General features: G+C 43.4%; 1 protein-coding gene across 4 annotated transcripts in view; it reads right to left on the bottom strand.

Annotated features, from left to right (window-relative positions):
* The window catches only part of SESN1 (sestrin 1), a 48,579-nt gene extending 37,195 nt beyond the window's left edge, over nt 1–11,384 (bottom strand). For 2 of the 4 annotated variants that reach the window (XM_083433520.1, XM_083433521.1), the window contains exon 1: nt 10,278–11,384. In XM_083433520.1, coding sequence (XP_083289646.1) covers nt 10,278–10,574 — 297 coding nt within the window. In that variant the 5' untranslated portion in view covers nt 10,575–11,384. The remainder of the gene's footprint in view (nt 1–10,277) is intronic. The other 2 variants (XM_083433522.1, XM_083433523.1) reach the window with 1 other exon arrangement.
* Between the last annotated feature and the right edge of the window lie 4,004 nt (nt 11,385–15,388).

The raw sequence follows: 15,388 nt of genomic DNA, 5'->3' as shown, positions 1-15,388 counted from the left end.
CATGTCCAGCAGTGTGATGTCATATCTTACCCCACACAGGCAGCACACTGCAATGTATTTCTGTTTATTTGGAAGTGAAATCATATTTCTTCAACAATGACGTCTAATAAATGGCTTTCCCCTGTTTCACATCTTTTTACATCTATAAAATGTAAGGGGCCAGTCCTCAAACATCCAGCTAATCCATGCCCTATTTGCCTCAATGGCTTGTGCCGGAGGTGTTCATGCAGCTACCAGCCAAAGGGAACAACAACAGTGTTGTATAACAAGTATAAACAAGTTTACATGCTCCATAGTTGCTAAGCTGAATAAAGCACAGATATTAAGAGCAGTAGAAACAGCTTTTATTTTCATAGTTATTTTATTACTAGAAATCACAGACTGAAAAGTCTACCAATGTTAAAATTCACAAAACTATAGTAGGTAATTAGTTAGGACTAGAGTCCTATTCCCTAGGTTCCAAACCTGCCATAAACCACAACACTTTTCTTTTTAGAGCTTGAGACTATCCTAAATTTACACTTCTCTTTATAAAGGTTACTATACCAGCTACTTTCCACAAGCAAACATTTCACAAGTAACAAGTGTACTTTTTTGCCGATATTTTGGGGAAATAAAAGGTCTGTGTAAGCAAAGTCTACACACAGAGCTTGTTGCAAGACTGCAACTTTCATATTTAATATGAAAATGTATTAACTGTGTCTTTAAAATATGAGCACCAATTTCTCTCAGGAGTTAAGCATTGTTACCCGCAGAGTAGACTTCTTGGTTGCTCACCCCCAGCTGTATCAGATTGTATCTTAGCCTGCTTCCTGCAGCTGTAGGCTAGACAGAGCCTCCATACAGGTTTGCGGACCTGAATATACATATGGAAGTACTTTCAAATACCTTTCACTCCAATGGTCCAGTTTCCATAAAGCTACCTTAAATTATTCTACCCTGAGAAACTAGAGCAAAATTTCCTATTTACCGTTGTCTACATATTATGATAGGGACACGGGTGGCGCTGTGGTCTAAACCACTGAGCCTCTTGGGCTTGCCGATCAGAAGATCGACAGTTCGAATCCCCGCAATGGGGTGAGCTCCCCTTGCTCGGTCCCAGCTCCTGCCAACCTAACAGTTCGAAAGCACACCAAAAAAGTGCAAATAGATAAATAGGTACTGCTCCGGTGGGAAGGTAAACAGCGTTTACGTGCATTGCTCTGGTTTCGGTGTTTCGTTGCACCAGAAGCAGCTTAGTTATGCTGGCCACATGACCTGGAAAAACTGTCTGCGGACAAACGTTGGCTCCCTCGACCTGTAAAGCGAGATGAGCGCCGCAGCCACAGAGTCGTCCGCGACTGGACTTAACTGTCAGGGGTCCTTTACCTTTTACCTTTTTACATATTATGACATGTTCACCATTTTGTACAACTTCAAAGCTTTCAAGCCCTTTGGACAACTATAACCAATGACATTGAAAGGAGTGGCATCTGCTGTTAGTTGTACACCAGTGGCAACTTAGGTTGCAGCAGTCCCTTGCATGCCAGCACCTATGTAAGTTTTACAGCTGAAATGCAATGGGTGTCGCTTTCAAAATAAGCATTGTAAAGAAAACCTGAAACCATCTCACTTCTAATGAATGCAGAATATTTAGTTAAAAACAATGAAGTCACAGTGCCCCCAAGTGAGGGGGAAGGAGAAGTAAGCAGAATTCATGCAGCAATGAGAATGTCCAGACCTTCAACATGCAACTGGTGCAACTTTTCCATTCAACAGGTACTAATGCATGTCTAGATCACATGTCCAGTCCTTGGCCCAGCTAGCATAATGTCATGCTTGGATTTAAGGGAAATTAGTTTTGAGTTCACTTCTTTTGTTTTGCTTTTCTATCACTTATTTAGATTTGAAGGTAGTGTTAATGAGCTGGATTAGCCCTTCATGCCCCCAAAGTCACTCCCTTACATCCAGTCATGGTGTTCATCATTGGACAGAAATATCCTCTTTCCTGCACTATCTATGCGCTTTTGATGTCTGCCCCTATAATTCTAGAAAGTTTTCCCCTGAAGACTCCAATCTGAACATGTTTAAAAGCATATACCGGTAAGTATTTTTATATTAGCTTTCTGTTGTCATAGCCAAGCTGTCCTATATGCATTGAGAGGGAAGGCAGTTTCACTTGTCATTTTTACTCATCCAGCTTCTTAAGCCTGGAAAGGGAGCTATATATTTTTGAAGGAAACTGTTCAGGGGATAATTTCTGGTCATGGCATCATCACTAGCTGGTGCCGATCTTTCAGTTCCAACAGAAGACCAGCTTATAACTCAAGTTTTTGGATGAATATGGGTATCTGCATTTTATAAATAGCTTTATTTGCTGTGTAAGCTCTTGTCCAGGCTTCCTCAACCTCGGCCCTCCAGTTGTTTCGAGACTACAATCCCCATCATCCCTGACCACTGGTCCGGCTAGCTAGGGATCATGGGAGTTGTAGGCCAAAAACATCTGGAGGGCCGAGGTTGAGGAAACCTGCTCTTGTTTGTTTTTATTTTTGACTGACTAGATTGGGGTTGGACTAGATTACCTTTGGTGTCCCTTCCAACTCTACAATTCTATGAAAATATATAAACACAGTGGGAGCCTCTGGCATATGATGGGCCTCTAGGTTAGGTTACTGAAATGCATTATACGCAGGGCTGCCTCTGAGAGACAGAATTCAGCGGCCAGGTTGCTCACCAGGGAAAGAAGGTTTGAGCATGTAACATCAATCTTGGCCTGACTGCACTGCCTGCCTATCAGTCTCTGGGTCCAGTTCAAAGTACTGGTTTTGACCTATAAGGCCTTATGTGGCTCAGGACCACAATACCTCAAGGGCTGCCTCTACCCTTATGAGCCTACCTGAACCCTGCAATCATAATCTGAGGTCCTTCTTCATGTGCCCCCTCCACAAAAGGTCCGGAGGGCGGCAACACAAGAACGAGACTTTTCTTCAGTGGCTCCTTGCCTGTGGAATGCTCTTGCCAGGAAGACCTTCCCTGGTGGTTTTGTTACATATCTTTAGGCACTAGGCAAAAACTTTCCTCTTCTCATAGGCCTTTGGCTAACAATCTATGGCCTTTTAAACTGGGGAGGGGGGTGTATTGTTCTGTTTGTTGTGTATTTTTGTTTTTAAACTGTGATGAAGAGCAGTAAGGAAATTTTAAAAATACAAAAATATAATAAATAAATTTAATATTTGCTGATAGCTTCTCTTTTAACCTTGGAGGCCACATAAGGAAAACTCATCTTTTTTGTTGGGTGTGTATAGTTTAAGAACTCTTGCTCAATGCAATCAAAACAGAAATCATTTTCTGGCTTGAAGTGGAAACAAAGTTTCACTTTGGATAATCACAAACACTGAAACCAAAGCCTGAAAATGAACTCTTTTCGGTTTCCAAAATACTGTGGTTAAGACACCCTCTTTTTCCAAATGAAAGCAATAGCTAATATAAATCAAGTAGAACAACAATGTTCTGGGAAACGGGGGGGGAAACAAAGCCAACAGACTGTTGTGACTCTAAGCCCAAACAGGAATATTTCAGCAGGCACACACATTCTTTGAATTTATTCTGATAGTTCAGGGATATAACTTATATTTAGGCATAGCTCTGTTAAAACCAAACAACTTTTTTTCTTTGCCTCTCACAAGCTAGAGACAAGGACACTTGCCCGGTTAAGAAAGTCACAAATGAAGTCAACTGAAGCAATATGCCATGCTCAAAACAATTAGGACAGCAAATCAACTTGCTTAGCTTCATACCCATTCTCTAGCTTTGCACTTCGAAGTAAAAAGTGTGAAAACCGAACATCCAAATTAGCTCTGCGCTTCATCATCACAATCGCTGTGGTGACACTGTACCCTTGGCTGCATTTGCTCCTTTATCAGTTTGGGGCTGGGAAGAAGCATATCTTGTTGTTTTGCATGACTGAACATTTCTCCACAATCTAGGAACTGCACAGCCCTTTAAGATAAGGGCCAGACTGTTGCCACAGGCATCTGAAGCCCGATTGCATAGAGCTTTTTAATTTCTTCCAAGGGCAGAAATCTTCCAGGCAAACTTCACACTGGGTGGGAGAAGGAAGAGAACAACAAAAACTGACAAAGCTTTTTTTCACAGGAGAGCCAGCTGCTGTGTAAACATACATTTCATTATCATTTGGCAGCAGTTCAGCCAGATGACAGTCAGATACAAGGCATGCAAATCCTATGACCTAACATAACCCAAGCTAAAAGCACAGCAGTGCAGACCGGTCTTCTTCAACCTGGTGCTCTCCAAAGTTTGGACAACTCCTCCAGGCAGCCCCAGCCAGCTTCTTTGTTTAGAAATCCTGATACGCTTAGAAAGATGTAAAAAAATGAAGAACCACAGCTATCAGTCTCCTGACTTCAGGAACTGTGTTGTCAAAAAGCATTATGGTTGCAACTCATTCTAACTATGCATCTTTGTAAGGAATAATTTTTCACAAAAGTTCAAGCAAGTTCAAAAATGGACAAACAAAATGATTAAGGGGCTGAAGCGATTCCCCTATTGCAGCATTTGGGGCTTTTCAGGGTAGAGAAATGGCAAGTAAGAGGCAACATGATACGAGTTTTTAAATTATTAAGGGCATGACAGAGAAAAGTGTTTCTCCCTTTCTCATAACAGTAGAGTTTGTGGGCATCTAATGAAGCTTAAGGTTGGAAGGGTCATGACAGATAAAAGAAAGTACTTCTACACAGAGCGCCTAGTTAAACAATGTGCAGAAACAGAGGAGCTGCCTGTAAGTTCCACTGAGTTCAATGGGGCTTACTCCCAGGTGAGTCGGGTATAGGGTTTAAGCCTTAAACACCTTCAGTAGGCTACATTCATAATATCCAGTCCCTAACCAAGTATATGCTTCAAGTTCAAAATAATTTTTTTTAGTGGCCCAGAGTGCCTTCCATCAACTTCGGTTGGTGACCCAGCTACGCCCTTATCTGGACAGGGATAGTCTAACTACCGTTGTCTATGCCCTGGTAACCTCAAGGTTAGATTACTGCAATGCGTTATATGTAGGGCTGCCTCTCAAGACGGTTCGGAAACTTCAGCTGGTGCAGAATTCAGCAGCCAGATTGCTCACTGGAGCAAGACGGTTTGAGCATATTACACCGATCCTGGTCCAACTGGAGTGGCCACCAATTAGTTTCCGGGCCCAATTCAGAGTGTTGGTTTTGACCTATAAAGCCTTAAATGGCTCAGGACCACAATACCTCAAGGACTGCCTCTTCCTATATGAACCTACCCGGACCCTGAAATAATCTTCTTCGTGAGACTCTTCCTCAAGAGGTCAGGAAGGTGGTAACATGAGAATGGGCCTCCTCTGCAGTGGCTCCCCATCTGTGGAATGTTCACCCCAGGGAAGTTTGCCTGGTGCCTTCACTATACACCTTTAGGCGCCAGGCAAAAATGTTCATTTTTGACAAGGCCTTTACCTGACCCGATCTACATCCTATACCCTTTTTAAAATGCTGGCTCTTTTTAGGGTTTTTTTATTGGGTTGTTTGTATTCTGATTTTACGTATGTGATCCTTTATGTGAACCACCCAGAGACCTTCGGGTATAGGGCAGTATAGAAATAAAATAAAGAAATAAAATAAAATATGTAACGTATGACAAAGAAGAACCAACTTATTACAATTTAATGTAAGCAGAGAAGGTGATGGAGATCTCCTGACAAATGAAACTCAAAAAAGAAGATGACCATTGAGATTTAGTTGTATGTTCTCATACCATGGCAAAGTATTTTATTAAGGATTATCAGACTTTTTAATGCATATAATTGCTTGCTACCATATATTACCAGTAACAGGGTAATCAAGACTCTGAAAATATTTTAACCCATATTGTCACGTATTTTTGTTTTGTATTAGCAATTGTATTACACAAACAAGAGAAAAAGTATGTGTAAAAAGTCATTTAAACGTCAGATTTGCACAAGTCATCGAACTACAAGTTGTTTTTTAAGTATCTACTGAAAGGATAACAACAACCTCCACAGGATGCAGAAACATTGCATGCCAATATAAATCATTTAAATATAAACTTTCTTAAAATGCGAGACTCATTTTTTGGGGGGAGGGGGGGTTTAAAGTTGCTTTAGTATTGTTTTATTTATTGTTCCCTTATTTGGGTATTTTTAAACTAAAGAACCAGTTTATAATTGTCTGTTATTGTGATTATACATCATTATTTCCAACAAGCATATTCTGATCCCATTTTTACAATCAGTATATCAAGCGACTAAACTACTAGTCTATTAAGCAATCTAAATAATTTATATAGCACAGAAAAATAAAAAAGAAAGGAATTTATAAGAAATAATTCAAAGTGCCCACAAATCTTTCATTTCAATGAAAACAACCATTAGGCCAAGACTTGAAACTGCATCTGAGGTACTGCAAATAACCACTCATTACAAAAACATACTGAAAGAGATAGTTGACTGTTCCTTTACTGAATGTTTCACTTGGAGAGGCAAAGTACCACATTAAGCACAATGCTTTTGAGTTGGCAGAATGCTTGGAAAATTCTGCTCTCAGTTTAAGTTTACAAATACTCCTCTACATAAACCTTCCTGCCTGGGCCATCCTAAGAAGCAAATGTCAAAGGCATAATCCTAAACATGTCTACTCAGAAGTAAAAAAAGGGCTACTCCCAGAAAACCTTCAACAGGAATGCAGCCTTAAAAAGCATTCTTTCCAGCAACCTTCTAAGTACTATAAGAAGCACTGTAACACTGTAGGCTTCTATCAGTCAGACTGGAGGAGGCCAAGAGTAGAACACAGACCACTAGTAGACCCAGACAACAACAATTCCTCTTGCCACACTAATAATGGTGTGTGGAACCACCCAGCGGAAAGCATTATCAGAGGACATCCTTCTTCCCAATATTGAAGCTGCAGAGGGAAGCAGGTTTATTTTACTTAACAAAATCTATATACCGCTTCACTGTAGCAAAACCGCCAATCAATTTACAAGAAATATGAATTTTTAAAAATAAAAACAGTTAAAACAAGGAATTAAAAACATTATAAAAAATTAAATCAGCAGTGAACTAACAAGATGTCAAGATAGGCTTGCCTAAACAAAAATGTTTAAAGCAAGTTCCAAAAAAAATACAGCACCTGCTTGATGACAATAGGCAGGAAGTTCCAAAGCGAAGGTGTTGCCACACTAAAACAATAATTTATTACAAGCGCAGAACAAATATTATGTGGCACCTGTAACCTTGTCAGTTCCAAGGAATAGTTCAAGAAGTTTTGTGGTGCTCCAAAATTGGGAGGAAGGCTGGACGTTTTGTGGACAGCCCTGTGACCAAAGGATCCAGACAGCCTTGGCCATGTAAGGCCAAACTGACAAGCAATCTCCACTATGCAATTGGCTTTTCCTGTCCCAGGCTTCCCTACACCTCAGCAGGAAATGTGGACAGCAGGAAGGGGTAGCACCCAACCAGACATGATCTCCACTGGTCCCTACATGAAGAAAGTGGGGACAAAGCTGGTACACTTTCCTGCCCAGCATCCTTTCCCTACAGAAAGGATTGCCAAGTGGGGAACTGATGACTACAATTTTTGGCTGGACCTGCAAGGCCAGGCAAAAATGGTAGATTATTAATTTCCATGGACCACCCGCAGGGGTAGTCAACATGGTGTCTCCACATGCTGTTGGACTACAACTCCATCAGCTCTGACTATTGGCTATGTTGACTGGGAATAATAGGAGTTGTATTCCAACTCCTATTGGTAAGACACCATGATGACCCCCAATGGACCATAGAGCCTGCTGATAGCTGGGATACTTTCCATGAATGCTGGACTAGGTGGACATTGATCTTATCCAACAGGGCCCTTCATATGCTCTCAGGCAACAGTGCCTGCTCAAGTTAGCAACATAGAGGCCCAGATCAAACAATATTTCCTCCTTGAACTTCTACTTATGCACAGCTATTACACTTTCTTAACCTGCTCACCAGACACACCTGTTGCATAAAACACCCATACATCAATGCAATATCATATGCAGTCCTGAAAAGTGTTAATGAGTTCCCTCATTCAGTCTCAGAATGCACCTCAATTTTGTCCTGTGTGTGGTGTGTTCAAGTGTTATCACCATGCACTGACGTGCTGTGATCATGAAAAGAAAACACCATCCCATTTCCCTTCTAGACACTGGGCGAGTGGGGCGGGGGATAACTAGGGGGAAAGTTCAGTTATATGGTATGAATCAGACATGTGCTAAAGTGTTGAGATCCTGAGGGCCACCATACATGAGACATTTAGCACTGAGCATGCCCTTCAGTACTAGCTTTTCTGTAATGGGTGTGTGTCAATCTGAACTTATTTCCATGGTTTATCACTGTAGAACACTTATAATTCATGCTGAGTGGATAATATTATGGTATGAGCATGTATAGCAGGACTACTAATAGTGATAACTAACTTTGTAGCTTTACTATATTGTTATATTTGTCAGAACGTCTGGCTTTATAAACCTGTAACAACAGAGTTGAGTCATGGCTGGTAGCACAGTGACAGAACAGGAACTATATTGGAAACACTCATATTTTAAAGCAAGCTGACTTAATATTAAGCTTAATTTCTGTCAAGTTCATTGTGAAAATCCAATGCATTTTTTTCTCAATAGTATTCAGTTGTCCATATACCTTAGGGGTGGGAAACTGGATCTGCTCTGGGGTGGTGGTCAGATTATCTTCCTCACCCTGCACTTACCAAGTTTGTCCACCTGTTGATTTGCCTGATGTCACAATGCAATCAAGTGACCTCTTTTGTCTACCCACCTTTTCAGAAGCTCCTTTCAAAGAGCTATTTTCTACAGTGATTGGCAGGTCTTCAGAAACCCCTTATAAAGAACCGTCTGGCCAGGCGCTTTGCAGGCACAGCCAGTTGGAGATCCCCTATATGACATCGGGTATAGGGAAGTGGACATGACCTGGCCAGAACTGTCTCATGGGCCAACTGGGGAGGCCTGCTGGTCCCAGTTAGGCCTGTGGGCTGGAGGTTCTCCACCCCTGCTTTAACTAGTTAAAAAGTAATAAATCTTGGCAAAATCTTCCACATGGAAGAATAAAAGTAATAATCTTCATCCCAATTAAAATTTGAAGGGCCCAATGACCTTGCAAAGGTTGGAGGATTCTGACCTTTATTTCAGGCAAGTAAATTCAGTGGCAGAGCTTCATGCTCTGGCAGGGGGGGGCGGAGAGCAGGCGGGGGCGGGGCACACCCCCTGTGGGGGCATGGTGCCCAGCACGGGCGGGGTGGCAGCCGTGATGGCACCCCACCAGGATCGCACGGCTGGGGGTAATGTGCTCCCCCCCCCGCACTCCTCTTCCTCCGCTAGCAAGTAAATTAATTGCTGAACAGGTCAATGGGACCTGTTAGAATTATACTACAAGTGTAACATTCTTTACTTGCATAGAACATAGTTACTATCAACTGCTAATTCCAACAGAAAAGGAATGGAGATTATTTGCTGGAGTGTAATTAATCAGCACTGCTACTGTTCCACAGGTCTCCAATGAAGCACAATTTCCAAGCAAACACATTGGAACCATCTTTTGTTAACTATATTACTATGAGCAGATGGAGAACTTGCTCAAAGAGCCACTTTGAGCCAAAGGTTTTCCGAAAGGTGCATTAATGTTTACTGCATAATCCAGATAAGGTTAGGAGATTGAATTTTGTCAACTGGACATTAATGATGTTGTGTGTGGGTAAATCCTAGTTCAATTCCCCTTAAGAAGATCACTGCTTAAATTTTCTTACATCCCAGTGCAAAACAAATTTTATTAGAATGAAATCTCATCGATCATTTACTCAGAGGTCAGGGTTTGGCAGCAGCAGAAGAAACAGACATAAATCCTTGACAATCCTGGTGAAAGGATCTCCAACACCAGGTCTGAGAAAGACTCCGTCTGCACCCTTGAGCCGCGAAGCAAAAGTAGCTGCATGATACAATTCGGCTTAAGACAGCTCCCCGCTCTACCACGGTGACCTTGGTCCCTCACTTTGCTTTACCTCACAGGGCAGTTGCAAGGGTAAAAGGAGAAAAATCCCATGTGCGCCTTGTCTTACCATCTAAACACGCACACACAAAACTTTCGTCCTGAAGACACCCAGGCAGAAAGAAGCAAGGCCTTCAGAACTCAGCGAAACTTATTCCAAGGGAAAGAGTTGCAAACTTCGAGACGCTCCCCGAAGAAAGCACAGGAGCCGGGCATTTACCTGAACGCTCATCAGGATGGCCTCGCTCTTCTCCCTCACGTCTCGGAAGGGGCACCTCTTGGACAGCATCAGCAGGCGAGCGAGCATTTCGTTCAGCCCGCCACGAGCCCCGCTGGGAGGCGGCGAGAGCCCTTCCGCCGCCGGCGACGCCGGAGGAGACGCGGCTTCTTTGGCCGGAGCCACCGCCTCGCTCTTCTTCAGGACCGCCTGCCTTATGCTCTCCATGGCGCTGTCTCTGGCGCTGCGCTCCCTGCTGCACAGCCCATCCCACCTCACCTCTCCATCTCGGTCGGCCATTGTCAGAAAGAGATCCCCGCTCTCCGCTCTCCCGGGACTCAGTTCTCCGAGGCGGCCGCCATCCTCCTCCTCCTCCTCTCCAGAACAGTCAAAGGAATATCGGAAGGCGGCGGCAGCAGCGCTGATCGGGGTCTTGTCCTGCGCCTTTCCCGCACTTCCCTTCTTACCCGCCAGCCCTCATTATAATGGCCGGGTGCCGAGAAGCGCTTCGCGGCTTCGTTGCAACAAAGCGCTATATAAATATTGCGAAATAAAATACGTCTCGCTCCCTGAATGCGCGAAGAGGCGCCTCCGTTAGGCTGCGAGAAGCTCGGCTTGCAGAGTCCGAGCACTTGCACGGCTAAGAAAGTTGCTTCGCGCTGGCTGGGACCGTGCGAGGAGGAGAGTCCCTCCCTTCCGGGCGCTCCTCTCTGCCCGCCGCCCCGCTTTCAAGGGGAGAAAGTCCCCGTCCGGGCTCGCCTGCTCCCAGCCCAGCAGGGCCTGGGTCTCTTCCCGCCCCGGACCCACCCCTCGTCCTTCGGCAGCGCAGCGGGAAGGCAGCTGCCCATCAGCAGAACGGGGGCGGGGAGGAGAAGCTGGCGCGAGCCCGCCGCGAGGCTTCTCCGGATGGAACCCCAAAGAACCGGAGCGGGTCGGATTCGGCGGAGCGCCCCCGCCCACCACCGCTCCCGCTTCTGAAGCGGCCAGCCTCTCTCCCCGCCATCCCCCGGGGCGGCTGCAGGCGACAGGCCCCGCCCCTTCTCTCAAAGCTGCACGCGCCGCCTCGCCTGTGGAGTCGACGCGAGGTAGAAGTCCGGCTTCAGCCAATCCCCCTCTGAGCTGTCAAACCAATCGGCGCAAAGTGTTCCCGGGGCGCCTGGGACATATAGTGCCAAGCCCGCGAAACTGCAGAGCTTTCTTGTTCAAGAGGAACTACAAGTCCCAGAAAGCAGTGCGCTGAGGGAGAAACGCGTCAGCTCCATCTGGTCACGTGGGAATATAAAAAAATTTGCAACCACAGTTATATTCCGTGTTTCTTTTGTCTTTGTCTACATGCGACGAGGGTAGTGGTCGCTTTTGCGATGAGAAGGTGAAAGAATGGTGAAAGGTGATGAGAAGAAGAAAGAAGATGGTTGCTTTTGTGATGAGGTGCTGCATAGATATAGCTGGATATATACTGGGGGACTAGCTTTTCTTAAAGATCCTGCTCCGTTAACGGTAAACGGCTGCATAGTAACGAAGCGTCTTCAGAAAGTGAATGTTGGCTATGCATGTACTTTCGTTAGGTCCATTTTTATTGGATTATAACCCATGTTGGCCCTGCTGAGAGACGACCTATAGAAATTAATGGACATGACTAACTTGCATCCACTATTTTCAGCAGGTCTTCTCAAATGTTTCTTTTAATATGAAGTTGTTTATAAGCATTATAAATAAATAAAATTGGGCCTCTTGTAATTTTATCTCTGTGTCAATTCTTTGTGTTTTGGACTCCTAGAAGAGTAGGATTGTTTTTCATTTTTTAGAAAAGCAATAGTCGCTCAGTTCCTTTCAGTCTGTGAAGTTAAAGATACAGTACAGTGGTACCTCGGTTTATGAACTTAATCCATTCTGGAAGTCCATTCTTAAACCAAAACCGTTCTTAAACCAAAGTGCACTTTCCCTAATGAGGCACCCCGCCACCGGTGTCCTTCCACCATTTAGTTTCTGTTCTTAGACCGAGGTAAAGTTCTCAAACCAAGACACTATTTCTGGTTTTGCGGAGTTTGTAAACCAAATCATTCTTAAACCGGACCGTTCTTAAACCGAGGGACCACTTCTTTTATATAGGGTCATTGAATTAATTGAATACAGTACCCAATTAGTCATTATTTTGTAATAAGGAAGGCAAATATTAAGTTAAACATCACAATAAATAGCTTATTCTAGAAGCTTACAGCTTTATATATTATATGTATGACTCGCTTAATGTGGATACCACTACATCTCACTTTGCCACCTATTTAATGTATATAATCTTGTCTATTGTTTGTGCAGGTAAAAATGCAATTGGTATCTGACTATATCTTCACAGTAGATGAGAGGGAGTATTCTTATTGAACTTTGTAGGGTGCAGTGAAGCTTGCATAAAAAGTTGGGGGAGGAAGTTATGCAGCTGAAATATTATCCAAAGCAAAACTCCTAACACTATCTGGTACAAAGTTTGGCTATCTTTCCAAAACAGCTCTTGACATAAACATTTAATATATAACCTACACTAGCCTAAGCCATTCTAAGCAATACCACGAATAAACCCCTCTTAACATAATGGGGGCTTATTTCAAAGTAAACCTGTTAGAACTGAGCTGTAAGTGCTCCTGAGTTGCAGTTTTATAAAACCCTTAAACTAAGATACCTGTATCATGCAAAACAGCTCATAGTAGAAAGCTGGTTAAAATTCAAACATGCCATAGTTAAGTGTGTTCTAAACTGTCTTGAAGGTTAAAGTGTTCGCAATTGCCTTTGCTTCTACAGTTGTGTAATCGGATCTTTGATATAATCCTCTTCCACCATGGTATAACTTCAAAAGAACTGAAATAATTATCCACAACATCTCTGACAAGCTAAAGCTAAAATTCAGCAAAACTCAGTCATCGTAACATTCTCTAACCTGTTCGTTTTAGCTCTTCTGCTTAGAGCCAAGCATTCCTGGCAAACAACCATTTGAATACTTAATTCCTGTTATGACTGAAATTTTAATGACATTTATGACTTGCTTTTCTTATATTCCTTGTGAACTAATGCTAAGAAGAAAAACATGCTATATTATTACAGTGGTACCTCGGGTTAAGAACTTAATTCATTCTGGAGGTTCGTTCTTAACCTGAAACTGTTCTTAACCTGAGGTACCACTTTAGCTAATGGGGCTTCCCGCTGCCGCTGCGCGATTTCTGTTCTCATCCTGAAGCAAAGTTCTTAACCCGAGGTACTATTTCTGGGTTAGCGGAGTCTGTAACTTGAAGTGTTTGTAACCTGAGGTACCACTGTATACATCTATATGCAGGATTCACCTACCCAGTCACATCAATGGAAGTCCTACACAAGGACTTCATCTTGCACAATGGACATCCCCCCCTTCCCCAGTGCCGTCTGCGATGGGCCTTGGGGGCATGGGCGTAGCCAAGAGAGGGTAGCTGCCCCCCATCAAGTAAAACAAAATAAATACTTAACTAACTGACCAATCACGTTGGTTCTGCCCCCTTAACACGACATGCTTTTGGGGGGTGTCAAGAGAACCCCTAGAACAGCTTATGGGGGGGAGGATAAGGGGGTCATTCTCTCAGGCAAGCTGGAATGCTTGTGCTGACAGAATAATCAGAAGAGTACAATGTTGAATTCCTCCCAATATGAGCAACAGTAATTAAATGTATGCCGTTTGATCTTACGCAGTGTTAGGCATACATAAAACCATTAGGTTTTCAGTGTCTTCTCAAAAGTGAACAACCCTGGGTTTAAGATGGTCACTTTTGAAAACTTAATATAATATATGCAAAGGGCAAAAAAAAATTACTTCATTTCTGTTTCCTTATATGGATGTTCTAAATCAATTGCTACTCTAAACGAGCTCTCAACAGGATTATTGTGGTTAATATAAAGTTATGTTAAAATGATTTAGATGGGTGTTTTGTGCTTGTGCGAACAGTCAGTTATTGGAGTTGGGATTTAATGTGGCACAGTGGAGGCTTTTTTGTATGCCCCTCCCCCTTATGTCAAGCTGGGGGCTGGGAGAGTGGAGAATAGCATCAAAATACATTATTTTTCCCAGCCTAATCATCATAGCAGGAGGAATTTTCAAAGAAACCATCAAAGTAGTATGTGCAGATGTTCAGCCAACTGTTTTCTCAGTTCTGGATGGAAAACAAGGGGGGTTGGGAAGTAGGTTCATGTTCCAAACTGGCCTTTTTAAACAGTCTCTTGCCAGTCATATTGGCTTCAGGACAACAGTTAGAAGAGCAGAGAGTTTCCCAATATTGCTGCCCATATTGTAGCTATTAGCATGAATTTATTTTGGAAAGCGGTCAGAAACTGAATGATTCATAACACTGAAGGCTGAAATGTGGACAAACATATGTGGATAAATGTGCATATTCCAGTAAACGACCTTGGAGGATTTATAACTGTTTGCCTGAATGCAGGGCACAGTAGCAGTTCTCAAACCATTTTAAAAGTACCGGTAAGTAATCCTATTAAACGCGGGTGGCGCTGTGGTCTAAATCACAGAGCCTAGGGCTTACTGATCAGAACATCGGCAGTTCAAATCCCCATGACGGGGGTGAGCTCCCGTTGCTCGGTCCCAGCTCCTGCCAACCTAGCAGTTCAAAAACACGTCAAAGTGCAAGTACAGTGGTACCTCGGGTTAAGTACTTAATTCGTTCCGCAGGTCTGTTCTTAACCTGAAACTATTCTTAATCTGAAGCACCACTTTAGCCTATGGGGCCTCCTGCTGCCGTGCCGCCGGAGTACGATTACTGTTGTCATCCTGAAGCAAAGTTCTTAACCCAAGGTACTGTTTCTGGGTTACCGGAGTCTGTAACCTGAAGCGCATGTAACCCGAGGTACCACTGTAGATAAATAGGTACCACTCTGGTGGGAAGGTAAACGGCGTTTCCGTGCACTGCTCTGTTTCACCAAAAGCGGCTTTGTCATGCTGGCCACATGACCCGGAAGCTGTATGCCGGCTCCCTCGGCCAGTAAAGCGAGATGAGCAGCACAACCCCAGAGTCGTCCGCGACTCGACCTAACTGTCAGGGGTCCCTTTACCTTAAACCTATTAAAAGTTAACTTCTCTGAAGTAA

The sequence above is a fragment of the Podarcis tiliguerta genome (genome assembly GCF_965153285.1).
Source record: "Podarcis tiliguerta genome assembly, chromosome: 3".
Classification (NCBI taxonomy): Eukaryota; Metazoa; Chordata; class Lepidosauria; order Squamata; family Lacertidae; genus Podarcis; species Podarcis tiliguerta.
The sequence above is the reverse complement of the archived record's forward strand: the minus strand, read 5'-3'. Positions and strand labels throughout refer to the sequence as shown.